General features: G+C 47.1%; 1 protein-coding gene across 6 annotated transcripts in view; it reads left to right on the plus strand.

Moving 5' to 3' along the window:
* Window positions 1-22,195, plus strand: part of LOC118780934 (arginine-glutamic acid dipeptide repeats protein-like) — a 165,266-nt gene that overhangs the window by 135,610 nt on the left and 7,461 nt on the right. For 5 of the 6 annotated variants that reach the window (XM_036533715.1, XM_036533717.1, XM_036533716.1 and 2 more), the window contains 6 exons: window positions 3,485-3,565; window positions 19,378-19,540; window positions 20,051-20,143; window positions 20,895-21,094; window positions 21,529-21,690; window positions 22,081-22,194. In XM_036533715.1, coding sequence (XP_036389608.1) covers window positions 3,485-3,565; window positions 19,378-19,540; window positions 20,051-20,143; window positions 20,895-21,094; window positions 21,529-21,690; window positions 22,081-22,194 — 813 coding nt within the window. Of the gene's footprint in view, window positions 1-2,661; window positions 2,743-3,484; window positions 3,566-19,377; window positions 19,541-20,050; window positions 20,144-20,894; window positions 21,095-21,528; window positions 21,691-22,080; window position 22,195 lie in introns of those variants that run through there. The other variant, XM_036533720.1, reaches the window with a different exon arrangement.

The raw sequence follows: 22,195 nt of genomic DNA on the forward strand, positions 1-22,195 counted from the left end.
TTCTCTGCGGCCATTTAAAACAATGGGTAAAATGATTTTAGACATTAATGTAGCGGTCGCTATTAAACCAAGCTTGTGTGTGTGTGTGTGTGTGTGTGTGTGTGTGTGTGTGTGTGTGTGTGTGTGTGTGTGTGTGTGTGTGTGTGTGTGTGTTAGTAGTTTTGTGTGTGATTGTGTTGACGATATCTCTTCTGTTATGTTCGTGCATGTATGATTTTACCCAGCTCTATGGCTTTCTTTCAGTAATCAACTTATGAGCAGGAAGCTTGCTGTAATGCCCTTTGGATTGTTATATTTTTCCTCTCTCCCTCGTCTTCTTTTCTGTTTTGTGTTCTCTCCCACTTCACAATCGCAAACTGTTGAGCACAGGAAGAGAGAGAGAGAGAGGGCAAGCGAGTCAGAATCAGGGAAAAGAGCCAGATCTCTGGAACAGTTTCTGACATAGAGAAGCCTGTTGTTTCAGCAGAGCGCCTGGCAATTTGGTAGCGCTCCTGCACACACACACCCCCGTCCCCCCGTCCCCCCCGTCCCGTCCCCCAGTTGCCTAGCAACGGCAGGCTGGAGCAGCGGCAGCACAGGCGGAGTGATTCACACAGCAGATTGGTGGATGATTTATTAGCTGGGCTGGGAGCGCAGAGAGCCGGGGCCGCTGAAATGGAGCCTTAAACTGGAGCCGACACGGAGGGGGAGGGAGGGGGGGAGAGACAGAGAGAGAGGAAGAGACAGAGTGGGAGGGGGAGGGAGTGAGAGGGAGAGGGAGAGAGAGAGAGACAGAGAGAGAGGGAGGGCGGGAGGCGAAGCACAGCTCTCCCAGCCAGCCAAGCAGACTACCAGGCAGGCAGTGTAAACACTGCTGTGGGGGAAAACCTAATTAGGGTGACTTAATTGGAGCAGAATCACCAGCTGCAGTCATAGGTGTAATTGATTTTTTTCGTTGCCCCCAGACCCAAGACCTTCGTTGATGAGGCCACACTCAGAGCTGGTTGTTGTTTTTTGCGGGCGCGTGCGTGCAGCTCAATATTTGTGTGAAGCGGAGGGAGTCCCTCAGAAACGTCAGCTGTTTGTTTTCCTTTGAAACAGCCAATATGAAATGTGGTATTTTCCCCTATGTTATTTCTGTTGTTCCCCATCACAGGTTCAAACTGACGGTTGATATTGCAGGAGGATATGACTGCTTTACAGGTGGAAATAGATTCAGTTCTCATCTGGGTTCTGTTCTGAATCCACTGATATTGTGGCCCCCAACCACCCCCCCCCCCCCCCCGCACAAGGTTTGTGCTTTCTTTCGCATCCTCACTGCCGTGAGGAAGAGTGTGCCAGGTCAGGGAACGTCACAGGTGACCACTTCAGTGGGGTGACTACTGAAAAAGGCCTTATTGGTTAAAGTCAGCTCCCAAAGGGTAGTTTGCTGTGGTTTCATTTGATAAGATATTTTTATCTTGAATCTGTAGTTTATGTATCCTTATTGACAAGCACTGTAAGTATGTAATGGAGGTGCTTCTGAGGGTCTTTAACTGGCAATATTTGGACCCGTCTAATGAGACGTGAATGCAGGAACACTAATGGTGTAGTTGGCTCCACCTACTGGCTAATCCCTGCCACCTCCAAGCCTCTAATGCCAATCAAATATTTATTTTTCTCTGGTGGTAAATGCAACTAAACCATTACATTAATACTCTTTTACTTTTTACCATCCTATTGAAGAATAAGTTTGTATATATAACCTGGCACAAAGATGGCAGAGGGAAGTGTGTTGGTAGTGAAAATGTTATTAATTTCTTTTGTTAACACTTTATTTGTCTTATTTGGAGCGTTAAGTGAGCTTTGGGCCCACAACTTTGTGTTTGTTATGTGACCCTCAGACTCTGCTTTGATAATCTTGTTATTTCAAATGCTAGACAATCTGGTTAAACAGTGTGGTTATGAAACGGTGCTTTTGTATGTAAGAATATGCTTGTTCTGAGGTTGTGCAGCGACTCTGTAGCAGTTTCCTCCCTGCACGTCTCCTTTTACCCTGGCTAGGCCCTTTTCCCTCACAAATCATGCAGCTTCCCTTCCGTCTGTGTGTGTGTGTTTGTGTGTGTGTGCCTGTGTGTGTGTGTGTGTATGCTTGTGTGCCTGTGTCTCAGAACTCTTAAAGCATGTGGTGATGCAGGATAGCTGGCTCTTTAAAGGCAGTACAAGGAGGCCGGGTGTTAAAATGAGGGGTAGCTGGGCGGACGGGCGTGTGTACGTGTCCGCATGGGGCAGAGGGACCCGGAGAAAGCGGAGCTCGGGTGACATCAGCTCCGCTCCGAGCCATGCCATGCAGCCCCGCGCTCCAGACCAGGTTTTCCGGCTCGCCGCAGACCACAGGCTCTCTAGCAGAAAGATCACATGTAAAGCATTCCCCTTTGTAGTGGAAGAGCAGAGAGTGACAAGCTATTTCTTGCTTGTAAAAAAAAAAAAAAGAGAGAAAGAAACAGGAGGAAAAAAAAGAAGAAGGAGCTGCCCACCTTGGGAGACTTTGTGGATTTGTGGCTGGGGTTTTTCGGTGTACCTGTGGCTGGATGCGGAGATTTGCGCCACGCTCTCCTCGGACTTCCCCCGATTCGTGGCGGAGTTACTTTGTGGAGAGGGCTGGGATCAGACCGCTGAGGAGAGAGCTAGCCTCGGGAGCGTGAAAGTAAATCTGTCGCTCGTCTGCTCGCTGGCTTGCCAGCGTTCTGCGGCTCGCGAAGTCCGCTGCTCTTAAAGGAACAGGTATTAACATTTCTTTCCCCTCTTTCATCGGTGTGTTGTTCAGATTCGGGAGGAAATTTTGCGTGTTGCTCTGCGTCTGAAGTGAAAGTTAATTTGGGAGTGTTGTTTTTTACATAACCTCGGGGTTTCTGTCCGTGCTCCTCTCCATTCTCCTCTTTCTCTCTCTTGCCTTTTTTTTTTTTTTTAAACATCTGTTGTATGTACATCTAGAGTTCAGGCTTAAAGTATACTCATGAACTCGCTTGATTTGTGGAAGGATCCGGGCTGCATTTTAAGTGTTTTCGGCAGAAATGCTCAACCGTGGAAAGCGCTCTGTGCGCTGAGATGTCGAGCTGCCCGATTCACGGGAACTTATCAAAGTTCCTCCTCGGCTTTGAACTTGAGGGTTATAACACTGAGATTTTTATCATTTATCAGCGTTAATGTTAAAAAAAAGCCTGTGATGTTTACAGCCGCTGTGCGGCTTGTGTGCTAAGGCTGTCTTCCTGCTTTTGTTATTTCCTTTTATTTTTGCCTTTGCGTAACTGCGCAGGGACTCGAGTTTGAACCCTGAGATTTCTTGATTACGATCAAAAGCTTTGTAAACCTCAGACGAATTGTAAAAAAAAAAATAATAAATAACAGAACAGTGGCTCTGTGAAACTGTATGTTTTGTGGTAACCTACGTGTTGATTGCGGCTAATTTTTTTTTTTTGTTTGTTTTTTTTTCTTTCCCTTTTGCATTTGAATTGTGGAAAAACAGAAGCGCTTCATTAAAGGGCTGAGGCAGTACGGCAAGAACTTCTTCAGGATTCGGAAGGAGCTGCTGCCCAACAAGGAAACGGTAAGTAACACAGAGCATTTTCTCTCTGTGAGAAATACGAGCCGGAGTGCTGTGAGAGTGAAGGTGAGCGAAGTTTATTTAGAATTAAAATTACATACATATGTGTTCAGTTTATATTGTTGGAGCACATGCAAGAGCACATTTAAAAACTGGCTGCAAGGCATGAGTTTTGAGGACATCTTGTGTTATTTGCGCTAAAAAAAGTAAAGAAAATTAAAAATATCCTCTTGGCGGCATGCTCCCATTTTAAGACTTTATGCTTACATTGTACTGTTGATCTTCTCTCCCTTGTTATTCTGTGAGAAGACAGACATCAACATTACCACCAAGTTAGCTGTCTAAACAAAGTAGCACTAACTGGTTTTAGATAGGGGTGGGAAAGGCCTGCATGAATACCGGTAGAGTATGTGCGTGCTGAGAAAGGAGGCACAGAAAATTGAAATTTCTTCACTTTTCTTCTCGGGAGAATGCTTTGTAGTGTTCATGCAATTTAAAAGTAGAGCATATCAGTCAAGTCTGATTGCGACCTTTGAACTGGAACTGATTGTTTTGGTTTCAGTTTCCTTCGTCATGTGCCATCTACCCTCACGCCGTGCACATTCTAGAACTGTCAAGCGCACCTCCTCAGCAGGCCTGTCAATCAACAGCTGCCTCACACAGAGAGGAAATTGAGCATGTTGCAAGATGCTTGTATGATTATTATTGTTGTTGGATTACGTAATTGTAGTGCCAGCTGTATTAGTGAAAGTATTCCTATCATTATTACGTCTATAATAACATAGCAACATGGTTCCGGGCTGTGAGTTCTCATGGAAGTCAAATAAAAGTATATTTATATATATCTGTGAGGTAAATGAAAAACTAGAGAGGAGTTGCAACTCTTTGGAAAGGTACAGACACCACCCCAGGATCAGCTGTTAACACATTTAAATCAGATGCATCATTTTCCAGAAACACTCACACTGATGTTTATTTCTTTTGCTTGTATTCTGTTTGTGTAAATGAATCACTTTTCCCTGGTACATCTGTCGTCATCGCTTTCTGACTTAGTTCAGTGGCTACAGGGCTTGTTCTTTAATGTAGCTCCTAACAGCCAATTTTTCTTTTCACCTTGTGAGTGTGACTTGTCCACACTGTGGGTTACCAGCAGAGGAACGCCAGTAGCTGTTAAGGGGGTCTTGATTGCATTTTGGGGTCGGAATTATTTACGTGAACAGAAGGGTCGGCACAGCTTGCTGGATAAGTCTGTGGAGGTGGGCGACGCAGTAGTCAGGATCACCCATCATGACATTTTCCATATGTGTCCACTGGGCTGCTAGAGTGTATATGTACTCATACTGCTCTGGTCAAGCTGGAAAAAAAAATGTTTTGAAGTCTTCTAAAAGAGGAGAGCTAATAAACAAATTGTCCACAGATCATAAATGAGCCGGTGTATGTCAAGTAATTCCCAAATACACAAACACAGGACTGTATAGGCAGGCAAATTTAGTTGGTCCCAGTTTGACTCCGTGTCCCCAGCGCTGTCCTTTGATGGCGTATGCTTTATCACATTTGGTTAGGGTCTCAGCGTATCTCACCAGTAATCATCTGAGAAGAACGAGCAGGGAATAGCCCACTATGTGTTGTCATTAATGGGAAAACTAAAAACACAGCCATTAATTCCTCTTGTACTTTGGCCCAGTCCATTTAAATGGAACGTTGGAATCAGCCCCCTGTAAATATGAGTCCTGAAATGAGAGACCACTGGGTGTTTGTACCTCAGGGGCAGTGTGTCTACTGATGAATTCTGAAATGTCTTCCTGAAGAGCCCCGCTCCTCCCCCTCTATACACATACATTGCATTTTTAATAAAATGTTACGTAACCCACCCCCCCCCCCCCCCCCCCCCCCCCCCCGCCACGGCTCGCCACAATAGGCCGGTCTCACGCTGTTAGCAATGTTTCGTCATCACCTGTGCAAGCCAATCAGAGCAAACCCCGCGGTCTGACACGGCCCCTTCTCAGCGTGACCCGCAGAGTTGTGTTTTGAGCAGGGTGCTGTAGGTGGACGTGTTGTTATGCATCGTCAGCTGAATCGTATAAGAGCGTCCCTCTTGCCGAGGTCAAGGAGCGCTGCTGTTTACAAAATGAGGTAACGGAGCACACACCGGACTGCTCGGGGTCAGAGAGCCGGGCCTTGAAGGAAATGTGATATTAGACCTCACTGTACCACCCTGCTGAACAGCTGGGAATTCATTAGGGAGTAATTGCAAAAAAATGAAAAGAAAAAAACAATACTAGGAGTATTGCAGTCTGACTGATCTAAGATCAGACTGATCTAAACACTGTAGTTTATTGTAATATGTATTCCAATGTTCAGACTTCTAGCTCACGGAGTTGAAATTCTCCAGCCGAGATCAGTTTGGCCAGCTCACTTGTTTGTGCAGATTTGTTTAACTTGTACAGATTTGTGCGTAAATCTGGTAGATTAAACAGTGGAAGCTTTCAAGTTTTGTGATTAATTGAAACAATCAAGATTATCATTGTCTAAATATTTAATTTTTGATTATTTTAGCAGAGGACTCATTCGTCAGCACTCAACAGTGAGGTGTAATTGAGAGTTTAATTAAAACCCATTGCTCATCATTACCTACTCTTAAATGAATGAATAAGTCAGTAAATTACTAATTAATGTGGAAATTAATCAGCGCAAAGTGGACTGACAGTTCTAGTTTTAAGACACATGACAGCGGTCTACTTTGTATAACCGTGGTTTGATCAGAATGATAACTGTGATAATTTACTAATGTGGCTTCCCTCTGTAACCAGCAACATGTAGATAAATCTGCACATCTAATAAAATACATGCACACACGCACACACACACACACGTGCACACACAGACAAGCGCGCACACATTATTGTGTCAGTGACTTCTTGTACTGATTGACAGGGAGCAGTGGTCGAGCTTGGTGCATACTCTCACAGAACATGTACAAGCTCACACCAGCTCCCATTGTGATGTGAGAAAATGCACGCGAATACAGAGCGAATGCTATGAATAGGGGGGGAGAAACTCTATAGTGTCATTCAAGAAAGTGAAACATGGCAATGGAAGAAGGAAAAAAAAACCCGTGAACACTAAACCTCTCTTCCCACAAAATGCCCTCTAAGCGTCTTTCACCATGAAGGCCGTTACAGAAGGCAAGCCTGCGCAACCATTCTGCTTCCTGCTTTATCTCTCTTTTTCCCTCTCGAATGTTTGTGTTTGTTTTCCTTGGCTGGCTTGCGGTTCTCTTAAACGCTGCTCTCCGCTTCCACTGCCACTGCAGTGTTAACCAGTGAGCGACTGTGTGAACAGCTAGCCTGGTCTGGGTCAGAGTTAACGCTCGTTATAATTAACCAAGACTCAGCTACACAGCCAAACAACTGAAAGTAGGACTTGCCTGCGTGTTTCTCACACATCCTACACAACTCAGTGTCACAGTGGTGATTGTTGTTTTATTATTATTTAATTCAGCAAAGTCCTTTGTCCAAATTGCAGCACAAAAATGTATATTACAAAACAATAGCATGCTAAACCTAAAATAAAATGCACTGAGAAGATATTATTCGAGTCAAAGTAACACAGCTCTTAAATATGCGAAGAGTTTAGTAGTTGAAAACAAGCCAGCATCAGAATACCTGCTAAGGAGGACTGTGTCCACCTCCCCTGCCCAGGGTTTGTTTGATTGACACCTTTGTTCTCTCTCCTCTCTTTCCTCTGACAGTGCAGCAAAGAGGTTCTAACCCAAAATGTACCGTTTGAAAATAAGCAAGCAGGAAAAAATGCAGTAGCAGTGTGTTCCCGCTTTGAAATGTTCAAAAACGCAAAGCTCTTTATTCTGCCTTTTCCAGCGTATTCTCTCAGACGTCGGAGCAGGGAGGGAAGGAGGACCGAGGAATCTTTGTTCCTAGCCTTGTTGCCCCTCCGCCTAACTCGCAATGCAGCAGAGTGTAACGGGACTGTAAATATGTGTGGATATGCGGGTTAGCATACCAACGTTAGCTCAGTGAGGCTAATATAATTTTCACACATGATATATGATGGAGAGATGCATAAATGAAAAGCTAGACTGCATTATAAATTCCATGTTCAAATCTGTCAAAGAGTCCACCATCTCTAGTGTGTTATATATATTTTTTTATTCGCCTGTTTGTGGCTTTGAAAAGCCACATATTCGCAGACTGAGCGGTGGCAGTGTTGTTATTTACCCCGGACAGCCTGTCTGCCCTGTGGGATGCCGAGTTCCTCCCTCTCAATTAAGTCCTCCTCCTGCGTGAGGGCCCGGAAAGATTCATTCTGCTCCGCGGATCGAACGCAACCTGCCCTTTCAGAGCAGGGGAGGAGAGCGAGCCAGAGAGCACCGGCGCGAAAGTGCAGGCGTTTCTGACATTATGAAAAGCCAGCTTTCTCTCACAGCTAAAAAAAAAAAAAAACCTGCCTTTCGCTTAAGGTCCAACCGGCTTTTGTGAGGAAAAGCCTTCTCTCTCTCTCTGCCTAAGTGCCAGTCTGTACCCCTGAGGAAAAGAACGATTTATTTTCATAAGAGTGTCCCTTCCACCTCCTCCTCTCTCGCTCTATAAAAGAAGAAAAAAACATTTCAAGGATTGAATTGTCCTTGAAGGAGGGAAGGGGTACAGTAAAGAATGAGTAATGGCAGCTAGTGTTTCCCCCTTTCCCTCCTTAATGCCCCCCTAAAAAAAAATGCTCTCAATATTTTTCGCATGGCGAGTCTGTGACCTATCAGAAGGCTGACCTCACGTGAACACAGTTGTTCCTGCAAGGCACCCTGGGTCCAGGCCCTGATATGAGTAACTCTGAGAGGGGGGGGGGGAGTGGTGGAAGTTCTGGGCGGGCAGCCAGGGCTTGGTGGGGCGATACAGTGCAGTGCTGCCCCGCCGCTGCTGCTGCTGCCACTGCTGCTGCTGTTGCTGCTGCTCACTGTTACCGCCCCAGCCCTGATTAGCTTTGTTTCCCACAAAGTGCCTGGCCTGCTCAAACTGGCCCTGCCAAGGGCAAGCACCCTCTGCTGTGTAAACACTCTGGGCCTGAATGCTGCTCAGGAATGCTGCTTTTATATAAAAGCTAAATCAAGGGCAAGGGGAGGGAGTAAGTGTGTGTGCGTGTGTGTGTGTGTTTCTTCTGTGTGTGTGCGTGTGTGTATGTGTGTGTTTCTTCTCATGTGTTCCTTCTCGTGTGTGTGTGTGTGTGTCTGTGTGTGTGTCTGCATCTGTGTGTGTGTGTTTTCTTGTGCGTGTGTGTGGGGTGTGTGTGTGTGTATTTCGAGGGTCGTATCATTTCACCATCTCTGGCTAACATTTCACAATGTGAAAACACCCACCATTTCCTGCTCTTTAAAATAGAGTCTAATAAAATCACACTAGTGGCAGGTGTGCTTTAGGTGTGTGTTAGAATAGCTCAGGGTAGCAACTGTGTTCGTCCCTCTCTGTCTGTTGGGTTGGGGGGTGGCGTTGGGTCCAGCTGGAGGGGGCTGATGTCTCTGTGCGTTTTTCAATGAGGACGGGGGGGGGGGGCGAAATGGCGAAAACAGACATTACGGATGCTGCCCGGTGTCGGGCGTTAACAGGGCCGCCGAGACGAGATGAAACCGCCGAGCTGGAGCGCCGCAGGGAGCGGCCGGCGCGGGCCCCCTCCAGCCCTGTAATTTTGGGACGGGGACGGCCGAGATGATGGAAATGTTTTCGCCGCACCGCCTCGTAGCAGATGTTTGCCCCGGTGGTGGCGGGGCGGACGTCACATGTAATTCATCGCTGCCTGCTCATCTCCGCAGCCGGCCCCCACAGCACTGCGCCAATCTAAATATTGTGGTCGGGGCGCTAATTAAAAAGGCTAAAATTGGGAGCCTTGCACTCGGTTATGAGCAGCTGGATGGAGCTGACAGGATAGCTTCCTCTCTGCACACAGGCCTAATGCTGGTTTCTTGAAAAATTAAAAATGCCACGAGGCTTAGCAGCATCGACTGTTTCTATTATTTGGATCTCTGTTAATTTAATCTCAGTAACAGCTCCTAACAAAAAGGTTGCTGGTTCGATTGTCTGCTGGGGCACTGCTGCTGTACCCTTGGGCAAGGTACTTAACCCACAGTTGCCTCAGTAAATATCCCGCTGTATAAATGGATAACATTAAAAATGTTAAAAAAAAAAAAAAAAGTAACAGACGTAAGTTGCTGTACATAAGAGCGTCTGCTAAATGACAATAATGTAAGGTTATATAATGTAATGTTATGTGGGAGGAGCCTGGTTCATATTAAGTCCGTGGGTCACTCTCAGTACATTTTAAAAGGCATGGCAGCACTGCGGATGACATGTTGCGCGTCCTGCTGTGTCCTCTCTGCTGCAGCCTTCATGTGGCCATGTGACAGCATTCCGTCCACGCAGGTCTGTCAGCAGGCGGACAGACCGACCCCCCGCGAAACTCTCGCCCTCGCCACACAGTCTGTTATTGCTGGCGAGGGCCCCTACCGCGGGGAAATGGGCCTGCTGGTGTTTCTGCTCGGCTATCTTTGACCTGTGAAAGCGGAGCTTATTCGCCCTTTTCCAGCACAAACCCACAGCACAGCGGGGGGTGCGCTACCTTTTCGGGGTCCCGCTCAGCTGCCGTTCCCGCCAAGGCTGCTGTATCTTTCACACCTCCCTCTCTCTCTCCCTCCCTCCCTCCCTCCTCCTCTCTGCTGCGCGTAATGTCCCTGTTTACATTAAACACAGTTAACTTTGTGGGGAGTTTGACCTTGCTCCAGAGTTGCATTACAATGTCAGCTCCCGCCCGGAGAATCCCGCCCCGTTGCCATTAGCACCGAGTGCGGTGCTGCCGCGGCGCTGAGCTGAATTCAAATTCACCACCTCAAAATGCAGCAAAGTGTAGCATTTGCATAACACACAGGCGCTGACTTAACGTGAAGTTAGCTTTTTTGTCAAATTTGCATGTAGCAGCAGTCTGAGGAAGGGCCTGTGTGACCTGAAGCAGCTGCTCGTTTGTGTGTAACAGAGGCTTCGGCTGACCAGGGTCTTCGGACTGGTCAGAGCACCATGTATTGGGGGTCAGGTGCATGACTCGCGCGTAGCGTCAAAGGTGAAGTGCTGTGAGCAGGGGATGTAGCGGTGTTTAGAACATGTGGCAGCACATTCGTTTCTGCGCGACGTCACTAACCCCGCATTGACGTCACTACAGCATATGTAGGCCATGGTGCTGTTCGGTGACTCAGAGGAGGTGTATCATGTAGAGATTTGCTTCGTTTTTCTGAATGGGTGATTTGGTTATTACACTTACATATTCAGCGTTCCTTGCATGCTTGGTAAGCATTAAATAAAATGTGATGTCTTGTAGACATGAGACTGTTCTGAATGTTTAAGAATCTACCTGGTTAACCTACCAGGTTAAATATAAAAAAATTAAAAACTAAAAACAGTGAGATATAGTTGTGTCTTATCCATCAGATCCCTACAAATTGACAGCATAGGGCCACTTAATGGTGTGTGGTAGCCAACGAAAACATTTAGACAGTGTCGTGCTTCTCATTACCAGCAGTAAAGGCCTGGCCTTGGCCGTAAACTCTGAACCCCTGTCTGTGCTGCCGTCAGCTTCATTGCTGTGGCCGTTATTCGGGTTCATTTCATTTTCCTTTTGGATGGGGTGACATGTCAGAATCAATTTTTTTATATAATACTGAGAACTGCAGTGATATTTACTGTTCTGACAACTGTTATTTGGAGGCATGGATGGAGTGTTTGTAAAGTGAAGGACCTTCTCTGCAGTGCAGTGTCCCTTTACCACACCAGCTGCACAGGAAATACATAACGTTGATGAGAAAATAATTACATGCAATATACATTTACATTTACATTTATTTATTTTATGTAAATGTACATTTACATACATTTACATTTATTTATTTAGCATACAGTACTTGCTATGTTCATTGTATATGTTACAGCACATACAGCTTGCTTCGTATGTATTTTTCTGAGTGTTTTGCTGATCTGCAGTTGGTAAAATCAGACCGGGCCGTGAGCGCAGCATCCCTCTGTCCCACTCTCTCTCCCGCTCGCTCTCCTTCCCCTCCCTCCATTTTCTGGTGGCAGAAAAACCGTTTGGCCGTGTGTCAGAGCAGGGGCCTCGTGTGGCTCCATGGCAGTCCTGCCAGGAAAAACAGAAACCATCTGTCCCAGCGCAGGCCAGAGCTCGGATGAGTGTGTAAATACATGACTTCAGCGCTCACACCCACCCGGCTCAGGGAGAACGCCTCTCCATCCCTGCCTAAGCTGCTGCAGAATACACAGGGATGATTTGGGGGGGGGGGCGTTCCTCTGTCGTGTGTGTGTGTGTGTGTGTGTGTGTGTGTGTGTGTGTGTGTGTGTGTGTGTGCACTTGTGTGCACATGTTCGTGCACATGTTTGTGTGTGTGTGTATGAGTGTGACGAGGGGGTGCATGTATGTGTGTATGTACGTGTGGCAAGGGGGTGCATCTGTGTGTGTGTGCGTGTGTGCGTGCGTGCGTGCGTGCGTTTGCGAAATAAACGCTTTAGCGGTGGATGCCGTCGGGCGAAACCGGAATCCCCCCCCCAGCTTCTCTCTGCCCCGCGTGATCCTCCTTTGCAAGTGGGTCGGCTCTGAAAGCAGCATCAGTTCAGAGATGTGAGGTAAGCCCCTGCCTTGTCGGCTAATCCACTCCCCAGAAATATCCTGGAGATGGAAGCGCACTAAAACATCTCTTAATACCAAGCTTATGTTGTCACTGTCTCATGCTCTCTAGTACACAGCGTAACGCAGAGCCCTGAAATAAGGAAGCCTAACCCACTGGAGGACAGGGAGGAATATGGCGAACCAGAGGAGATGGCCAATGCATGTATGCACTCTTTTTCAGGGGTTGGACAAGGACATTCCCGCATCTGACAGGGAGGGTTTCATTCCTCCCCTTATTTTAGGCAGGTCTAGGGCCATGTGTCCGAGGAGGAGATGTTTTTGCAATTGCCTGTAATTTAGCCTTGTTTACCAGGAGAGAGCGAGAGAGCAGGAGAGAAAGAGGTGGATTGAGGAGAGCGATTCGGTGCCCCCCTCCCTCTGCTGATTGCGTCAGCGCTGCATTACAGGGAATAATGGAGACGGCAAACATTTACCTTCTTTCTCTAAAGACTTGCCGTTTTTCTTAGATCATGCATAGGAGAAAAAGGTCAGGCTCAACATGCATGCATTGTCTAGATGCAGATATCTGCACGTTATGATCATCTACTACAGTAAGTGGAAACCATACTGTAGGAACCATACTTAAGGAAATGTATTGCCGTTTGACGCTCAGGAGTTCACTGCTTTTTTCAGATCAACCACCACAAATTATTTCCTGTCATTAAAAATCCTTTGCCAATAAACATGGGGTGAACAGTGCTTCAGTGCAATGTAAAAACATGCAATTGTATGGGTGATATTGCTCTCAGGAGCCATCTCTTTCAGGAGTTCAGTAGTTATCTTTTTTTATCTCTCTGTTGTTGAGGGATGCACTCAGACGGTCTCATGCTTAAACGTAAATGCCTTTCTCCCACTGCTTCTGCAAAGCATCACTCCTCCGCCTTCTGTCCCTCTGACTTTGCGGAGAGCCGGAGAAATCCAATATTAAACGCTCGGTCACACATCAGGTCCGGGAGTCTGGGCAAATGCTTTCCTCCTCTCAGCGCCAGAGGTGGAGGCTGCAGTACGCCTCGCAGTCTCTCGTGTCCACTGCCAGGAAAAGCCTGAACATCGAAAAGGAGGAAAATTCTGCTCGGCCAGGGATTTTCGCTCGGGGGCCCGAGGGAAAGGAAGTCTTCGCCCTCCCCCCCTCCCCTCGGCCACAAGTGGAAAACGCTGGAAAGCTGACATTTCTACTCAACGTAAAGAAAAGCACGTTAAAAAAAAAAAAAGCCACGTTACCGCTGGTGCAGAGCAGACTGCCTCATCCCATCTTGACAAAGAGCTTGTGACTCTTCTGATGTTGATAGAAGCTCAGTGTGTGGTGAACTTTCTTATTTTGGCTTCACAGGAAACCGTTCTGACGCATGCAGGTTGTTCAGGTAATTCATATTGTCAATCTTGTCTCTTTGACGGTAATTCGCAGAGTGAATCCGCGTACATACGTGAAGCACAAGAATATCTTTTATTTTTGTTTTTCTGTCTCAGCCTTCTTTCAGGCCTCGTATATTCCCCTCCCGTGCGAGACGAGTCCCCCTCCAGCAGAAAAAAAAGATGAATCGTGCTCTGTTGTTCGTCTTTGGTCTCCCCCCACACAGAGAGGGCAGAAATAAAGTATTTTAATCTGGTTTTGTTTGTGGTGTAGCAGGTGCCAAATGCGAGAGGAGCCTGAAGGGGGAGCCGGATAAAAAGATGAAACGGGACAAAGGCGTGGAAGGCAGGCGCGGCTGCGTCTCCCGCCGAGTCGCGACGCTCTCTGTAGCACCTTTATTACCTCGGCCTCCGTGCCGTCACTCGCTCTCCTCCTCGGGAACGTCAGGGACGATGCTAACGATCCCCCTTTGACGTTTCCTCCGCCTCGCAGTCCTTATCTCTGACCTCTCCTCGCTCGTCACGTCCAAGCGCAGACGTTAAATATCGCATCGCTGATGTGTGCATTCCAGCAGGTTGCCGTGTCAGTGTGGAGGGGTGATAAGGTTTTGGGTTTAGTTGAGCAAGGAGTGTTTACCAACATGTTAACAGCAGAGCTCGGCGATCCCTTGAATGTTTTTGCCGGCGGTATTCGACCGTTTGATGCATTTTCTTTTCTCGCCGTTCTCTCTGTAAATTTGTGGAGAGCAGAAAGGGGGATAGAGGCTCACGTGTGAGACCCCCCCCCCCCTTTTTTCTCTGGACGTTGCGATCTGTAGCCCGCAGCAGCGGAGGAGAAGGCGAGTCGCACCGCGAGCGCTCATTAGCTGCTGCAGGAGGCCGGCGCTGTGCCCCGGTGAACGGTTCTGATCCGCGCGCTTCAATTAGACCGGGAATCAGGACGACTGCCAGCCCCCGGGCCGCACCTGCGCCCCGCGCGGACTGAGCCAGAGGCGCCGCGGGCCAGTACCCACCCTGCTGCCGGGGCGGGGGCCATCGGGGGGGGGGGGGGGGCCATCGGGGGGGGGGACAAAAGGACGCAGGCCCCGAAAAGCCTCTTCACTGAGGGCCCGCATCCATTGGGCTCAGGAGAGATCAGTTAAGAGCAGGTCATTCATACACGAAACCTGCAGACCCTGCTGTGCAAGCTTCATTTGAAAACAGTGGCGCGGGGAAGTTTTCAGCACTTCAGCCGTAGTGTTTCCCAAATAGCAACCACCAACACATTAACTATTAATGTATTTCTGTTAATTGATTTGTTTTTTGTTCCCTTTAATTGGCCAGTATGTTGAGCTGGAGAGAAATGTCACACACCCCGCTAACACTAGCACAGGGTGCTATGAGTCAGAGGAGCCTCGGTTCCACCTTTCCAGATGCGCCCTGTGGAAGTCTGTACTTCTTCCAGAAGTGATTTTTTTTTTTTTTTTTTTGAAGGCATCAGGACATAATGCCATTACTCTCGGGACAAACTGCAGCATTTCCCTTGTGGTTTTTTGGATTCAAAACCGAGAAATCTGTTGTATCAGTTTATAAACATGGATTTGAGAAGGGGATGGTGCCGGTTGTTCATTTGGAGAGTACATCACATAGACGGCGTTGCTCTCAGTAATGTAGGCAGCCTTCTGCATAGAGGTACATCTTGTACTAGGTGACTGTCACAGGGCTTATCTAATTCCTCATGAAAAATCATGTCAGTGCAAGATAAAACATCAGTACCAAGTCAAATCATATTTTTCTTATTAGGTTTCTTTCTTTTTTTTTTTTTTTTTTTTACACAATTGCATTAAGTCACAAAGCCCTGGGCAGAATGTGCGTCCCAGACGGGGTTTGGGTAGGGATGGAAACCATAGGAAACCCACAGCCACATGGAGGGAGTCTCAGAAAGTATTCACTGAATTTCGGAAACAGTGGAGTATGAGGAGTGCATCTCTGACTTTGCAAAATGCAGGGTATACCACAGCATATATGAAGTATTTGCACTTACTATATTTAATTTTCTGTATAATTTGTCTGATTTTACAGTATATTCTACAATATACAGTATATTCAGAAAATAGCAGAAAACTGCAATTTTGTTGCTTCAAAGTGACATGAATTAAATTTTCATATACTGAATACACTTTAAAGACCAAACCTTATTTGATATAATCTTAGAATAAAATGTAAAATATTTGTATATGTATAATTTAAATAACAGGAGCTTTCATATGATTATACAGATTGAAGGAGAGGTTAATGCTGCCATGCATCGGCCTGTTGACGTATCTGATGTGTAGTTTCAGCAGACAGGCGTAGCAGCGGCTGAACAGAGCTAGCTATTACACAGAGCTGTCCATGCAGATATGAGAACTGCTGACATGAGGAGCGAGACACTACGCCCACCTGAATCCTGATAACACCTTTACCGCATCCCAGGAGATCTGCAGTTTCTCCACAGTCATTTTGCCCTGCTTTAATGACCACCCTGCCGTCTGACTGCCTTTCGCTCTAACCCTGAGAAACGGCGTGCTTTCACAGATCGGGAGAGAGAGAGAGAGAGAGCGCTCCAGCTCCACCTGACTGCCTTTCTCTCTAACCCTGAGAAACGGCGTGCTTTCACAGATCGGGAGAGAGAGAGAGAGCGCTCCGGCTCCACCTGACTCTCTTTCTCTCGAACCCTGAGAAATGGCGTGCTTTCACAGATTGGGAGAGAGAGAGAGAGTGCTCCGGCTCCACCTGACTGCCTTTCTCTCTAACCCTGAGAAACGGCGTGCTTTCACAGATCGGGAGAGAGAGAGAGAGTGCTCCGGCTCCACCTGACTGCCTTTCCCTCTAACCCTGAGAAACAGCGTGCTTTCACAGGTTGGGAGAGAGCTCTGGCTCCACAGCAGTCACTTTGTGGTGTGTGCTGAGCACTGCGATTGCTCACGTGGTTGTGCATTCCAAACCAGGGCCTGTAAGCCTAGAACCCCACTCTCCTCCAGCCGGTGACGCAGGCTGGCCTCAATACCAGCCAGAGCTTTTCATTAGAGCGGACAGAGATGGAAAAACCCGGTCGCAAAAAAAGATGGGTATCCAAGGATAGCCATCTGATTGTGCAAAGTCTCAAAGAAATGTATAGGAAAACTTTTTTTTTTAGTGTGTAGGTTGTGCATTGTAGTTCCATTATTTACAAATAAATTGAGCTCAAAACAGCTTGATGTGAAGCTGCAGGTCCTTTGTGCGAAAGAAGAAAGCCTTGCTTTTCACAGCAAATTAGCGCATGCATTCTAAATGAGCGGTGCATCATCTGTGGTGGGTTATAGATTTTCAGTGTGCGATCCGGAATGCTTGTCCGTACCTTTAAGCGCTTGATATATCATGAAACATAATGATATCTTTTATTTTTGACCCGTGTTCCCTGTAAATAGTGTGAACAATGAATACAAACAGATATATTCTGCTCTACTGAGTAAATAATCCAGCCGTGTTTCAGGTGCACCCCTTCCTTTCCTGCCTGCTGCCAGAAAGTGCTTAAGTGTTTTGCTGCAAACCTGTTAGCGCATTAGAGGGAGCGATGTTTTAATGACTAATTTATGTCAAGCACAACAGCTGAAAAACGCAAAGGGAAAGCAATCAGTGCACATGGAAGTGCATTAAAGACACCCCAGCTCTCTTTCAGCTCCAGTTTAACAGACCCTGTCAAACCAGATGACTGTTCTCTCCCATCAGTTAGCCATGCTGTAAACATTAAAAGGGACGCTAAAAGCGCCACAATTAGTATTTGGCATGTGGCGCATTTTCTGCAGAGTGCTACAGATGAATGAATAGATTAGGATAAATGGGGTATGAATGCAAAGGGGTTACGTTTGAGGTGTTGGGGGGGTGGTAAACGGCATAACGGCCGACAGATTTTGGTTATGCGTTTTATTCGGAGCGTGGGCGGAAAGCAGCAGTTAATTTGTGCAGGCTGCCTGTGCGAAAAGAGCCTTGTGATCCATGATTGCATGTGTTAATGTTTCAGTAGGGTATTGATTTCCTGGCTGGCTTTTGTGCGAGTAGATTTATACGCCCTGCTCCCTGGCAAGCGCGCACTGTGAATGTTTGATTAAAGTTCAATTGACTCTTCCAGCGAAGGGGCTAGGAGCCATTTCACTCCCTATTTGTAGCGCCAAAGCTCTCCCCGACATGTTCTTTTGTTCCCATTCAAGTGCCTGCCACCCAGGCAGTCACCAATGCACTGATCCTAATACCCAGCATTCAGCAGCTTCGCTCTCTAATCCTGGGACAGACACGGCCGCAGCAAAACACACCGGTCTGCAGATAAAACCTGGCATGGACTTCCCCGCGTTCCCCCCCTCTTCCTCTCTCTCTTTTTACCTCCGTGAACCTCGCCGTGTCTGTGTCCGTGTCCTCGTCCTCGATAAAAACAAGGAAGACGAGCCAAAAATCCCTGTAATTGGCCACCTTTAATATGTTAATTAGGTGGCTTGACGCATTCTGTTTGAATAATTATGTTGAGGGATGATTTAAGGAGGAGGTTGTGGTGCACTTTGCCTGCATATTGCATCAAGGTTTGTAGAATAGCCTTGATTTCTGTTTCTGCCCGACGTTTCTTCTTAGAGCAAAAAGCCTGGATTGCTGTTTTACTGTTCGAACATTGAACCGAGCACCCCTGTTTTGGGTGGTCACTCATTTGTGTTAAAAAAGTGTGATTATTTTAGAGAAACCCCTCATGTTAAAAAACAGAATCATTTGGCTAACCGTTAACAGCTGTCTGACTGTTAATGTTAAATCTGAAAAACATGTCTTAAAAGGCAGCATGTATTCCAAGTTTCTCAAGATAAAATTCAGATAAAATTTTTCCTTTTCCCCATTAGGTCCCCCATTAGGGGTCAGTATTTTCATTATAGAAAAGTGACAGGAGTGGGACTAAGCTATGAGGTTTTTGTGTAGCTGGAATTCTCATTAAGACCACCATAACACCGCTAGCTCTTATTTTCATTTTATTGCACAGCGAGCAACGCTAGAATATTTTCACTGTCATGCTGTGAGTAAAGTAGCCTTAATGAAGACTGCATACGCAAAGATAATGGTGTGAATTTTATATGAAGTATGTAATGAACTCAACTGCTGTTGTTTTATCTAGGTCATCGTTAATATTTAAAATGGGTTAAACCAATGTTTTTGTAGCCTTTATTTACATCTCTGTTTTAGCAGACTTGTGACACTTGTGTCTTGTGTTTCAAAAGAAATGTCTTTGGCTTTTAATTCTGAATTAATCTTTAATCTTCAGTTCATTTCTAAGGTTAATGCTTGGTGTAAAGGCTCTTAATGGGGCAGTATCTAGTGCTGTCTGACTGGTAGCTTTAAAGTAAAATAAACCCCAGGAAACAGATTGTTTCCATACAACTGCTACATAAATTTATACCAAATTAAACATTTGTGGCTTTTTTTGTTTTTGACGAAGCAAAGCTTTTCTGAATGGTTTCAGAAATCTAATAATGCCGTGTTTCTGGTGGGTATGGATAAAACGATCCTGTTTGAAACGGGTTTGACTGGCTTTATTCCTCCTGAGTAACAGCATAAAAACAAATTACTCATCTAACTAGAAGGGTGATGAGACAGTGGGTGGCTAAATCGCACGTTATCATGGATCGATTAACCAGCAGAAGTGTGTTGTGGTCCAGCACAAAGCGAGGATGAGTCACACAGTGGTTTTCCCCGTGTTTTCTGTCTTGCAGGGCGAGCTGATTACCTTCTATTACTACTGGAAGAAGACCCCAGAGGCTGCTGGCTCCCGGGCCCACCGCCGGCACCGCCGACAGCCCGTCTTCCGCAGGATCAAAACCCGCACCGCCTCCACTCCCGTCAACACCCCGTCCCGACCCCCCTCCAGCGAGTTCCGTAAGTCCTCCCTGGGATTCTGCTGCCGGGGGGGTGGGCATCATCGGTTTGCATGCAGAGACCTGTGTGAATTACAATAAAAGTCAGTTTTTAGGAAGTTCTTAGAAAAGTGTCAAATGAATGTTTGTAGTTGCCACAAAGAGTACTATTCCAATGAGCTGTCGAGCAGGCTTTTATTTCCCAGAATGATAGGGATAACATTTCCAAGCAGGAAATCAAACCTGACAGTTTCTTAGAATGGTGAAAAGCATGTTTGGTGGCCACGGACGATGTTGTGCACACACATTGTTGTGAGAGCTTGTCTAAACAGCATTTCTTACTGCCTCGGATCTGGGTAATCTGACATGACAGAAACTTCCACCCAGGAGGGTGAGCCGGGTGTGAGTGGGTTCAGTTCCCGAGTACCAGTTGCTTCTGGGTGTAACTCTGCAGGTGTGTCTGAGCTCTTCAGCGTTTCGGCCTGGGAGACGCAGTGCGAGTGAACCCCCTCTCTCTCTCTCCGTCCCGCAGTGGATCTCAGCTCGGCCAGCGAGGATGACTTCGACAGCGAGGACAGCGAGCAGGAGCTGAAGGGCTACGCCTGCCGCCACTGCTTCACCACCAGTAAGCCGACGCGCCTCAGAGGGGAAGGGGCGGGGCTATCGCCACGCTGATCACAGGCGCGCCTTAATCACAACCAGCAGTCCCCTCATCTCAGCCGCGTTCACCCTCGGTTATGACAGATACAGGCACCTCAAAAGATGTTTGTCGGCTAATTCGATCAGACCTGCCGGTGACTAATTTGTTTTTGCCTCATTGAAACTCCAAACTTATTTAAGCACAGCTGGTACGCTGATTCCCCATCTGTTGCTGAGTGCAGCTGACATCTCTGGCTCTGTATTATCAGCAGTGAGTGTCAGCTCGTAGTCAGGGGTAGAGGGGTGTTTGACGTGTGTGTTGGTGTTAAATATTGATCTAGTATAGTCTCTGTGTGTGTATATATATATGTGTATATATATATATATATATATATATATATATATATATATATATATATATATATATATATATATATATATATATATATAAATTTGGGGTGGTAGTGTAGCATAGTGGTAAGGAGCAGGGCTGCTGGTTTGATTCCCCACTGGGGCACTGCTGCTGTACCCTCAGGCGAGGTAATTAACCAGGCCGCCCCGGTAAATACCCAGCTGTATAAATGGATAACATGTAAAAGCTGTAACCTGTGTAAGTCGCTCTGGATAAGAGCGTCTTCTAAATGGAAAATAATGTAAGTGAAAAGCTCTGAACCGGCTTTACTGCGTGTTGCTGTTCTGGACATGTGTGTAGCGTGATGGAAAACGGCTCTTTTCAGCTTCCAAGGACTGGCACCACGGGGGCCGCGAGAACATCTTGCTGTGCACTGACTGCAGAATCCACTTCAAGAAGTACGGGGAGCTGCCCCCCATCGAGAAGCCCGTCGACCCCCCGCCGTTTATGTTCAAACCCGTCAAAGAGGAAGAGGATGGGCTCGGCGGGAAGCATAGCATGAGGACCCGGCGCAACAGGGGCTCGGTACGCCCTCTCCCCTCACCCCTCGCCTGCCTGTCCCTCGCCCCTCTCCCCTTGCCCCCGTTTCCAGCTTTCCCTTTAACATCTGTTTTCTCAAGCCCCCGTAAACAACAGATTTAATCAAAGAGCGCGGCTGGCCCGAGAGGGCAGGATGTTCCCCCTCGCTCTGCAAAGCCGCCGCCTGTGTCTCGCAGCCTGCCTGTGTCTCTTACACTTCCCGTTTATTGTCTAAGAGCTGAAACGCTCGTGAATGATTTTATATTACAAGAGAAATCATTCCCATAAGTCATCTCTTCGCTCTGCTTGAAAACAGGCTGTATTGTCTGGAAGGGGCTGTTGTTCCGCAGCTGCATTCCATTCCATTGTTCCGTCTGTTATTTTTAGGTTTTTATTCTTCATTCTGAATTCTGTCTCCCTCCCCGTTTCCCCCGCTGCAGATGTCTACCCTCCGAAGTGGCCGGAAGAAGCAGACAGCCAGCCCCGATGGCAGGGCCTCGCCCACCAACGAGGACCTGCGATCCAGCGGCCGCACCTCCCCCAGCGCCGCCAGCACCTCCAGCACCGACAGCAAGACCGACTCCATGAAGAGGCCCAGCAAGGTGCGCCTGCCTGCCCGTAATGCCGGCCCTTCTCACAGTCCCGCAGGGCCGAAGCCTCCCGGTGTCGCTGCCCTCTCTGTCTTCAGAGGATGGCAGTGTAGTCTTTAAGCCTGTTTTTAAGAATGTTGAGCATGTTTTTAAGTGTTGCTATGTCCGGTATTCTGAAACCTCTCAAAAAGCCTTTGAAGGTTTAAAAGTGGCATGTTGGCCGCCAGCTTCACTCCCGTATGCATATTGCGTGTAGTTCCGTCTCCCTTCGGGGGAAACTTATTTTTGTTTTTCTCCTTTTCCTGATGCATTCCTTTGTAAGCTTGTCTCGCACATTTTCTTTTTCAATGAGCGTGAAAACAGGCCTGAGAAAGGTTGTAAACAGACCGGTTTTCTTTGCAGAAGATTAAAGAGGAGGCCCCCTCGCCCATGAAGAGTGCCAAACGCCAGAGAGAGAAGGGAGCTTCCGACACAGAGGAGCACGAGAGAACCACGGCGAAGAAATCCAAGACTCAGG

The sequence above is a fragment of the Megalops cyprinoides genome, chromosome 7 (genome assembly GCF_013368585.1).
Source record: "Megalops cyprinoides isolate fMegCyp1 chromosome 7, fMegCyp1.pri, whole genome shotgun sequence".
Taxonomy (NCBI): domain Eukaryota; kingdom Metazoa; phylum Chordata; class Actinopteri; order Elopiformes; family Megalopidae; genus Megalops; species Megalops cyprinoides.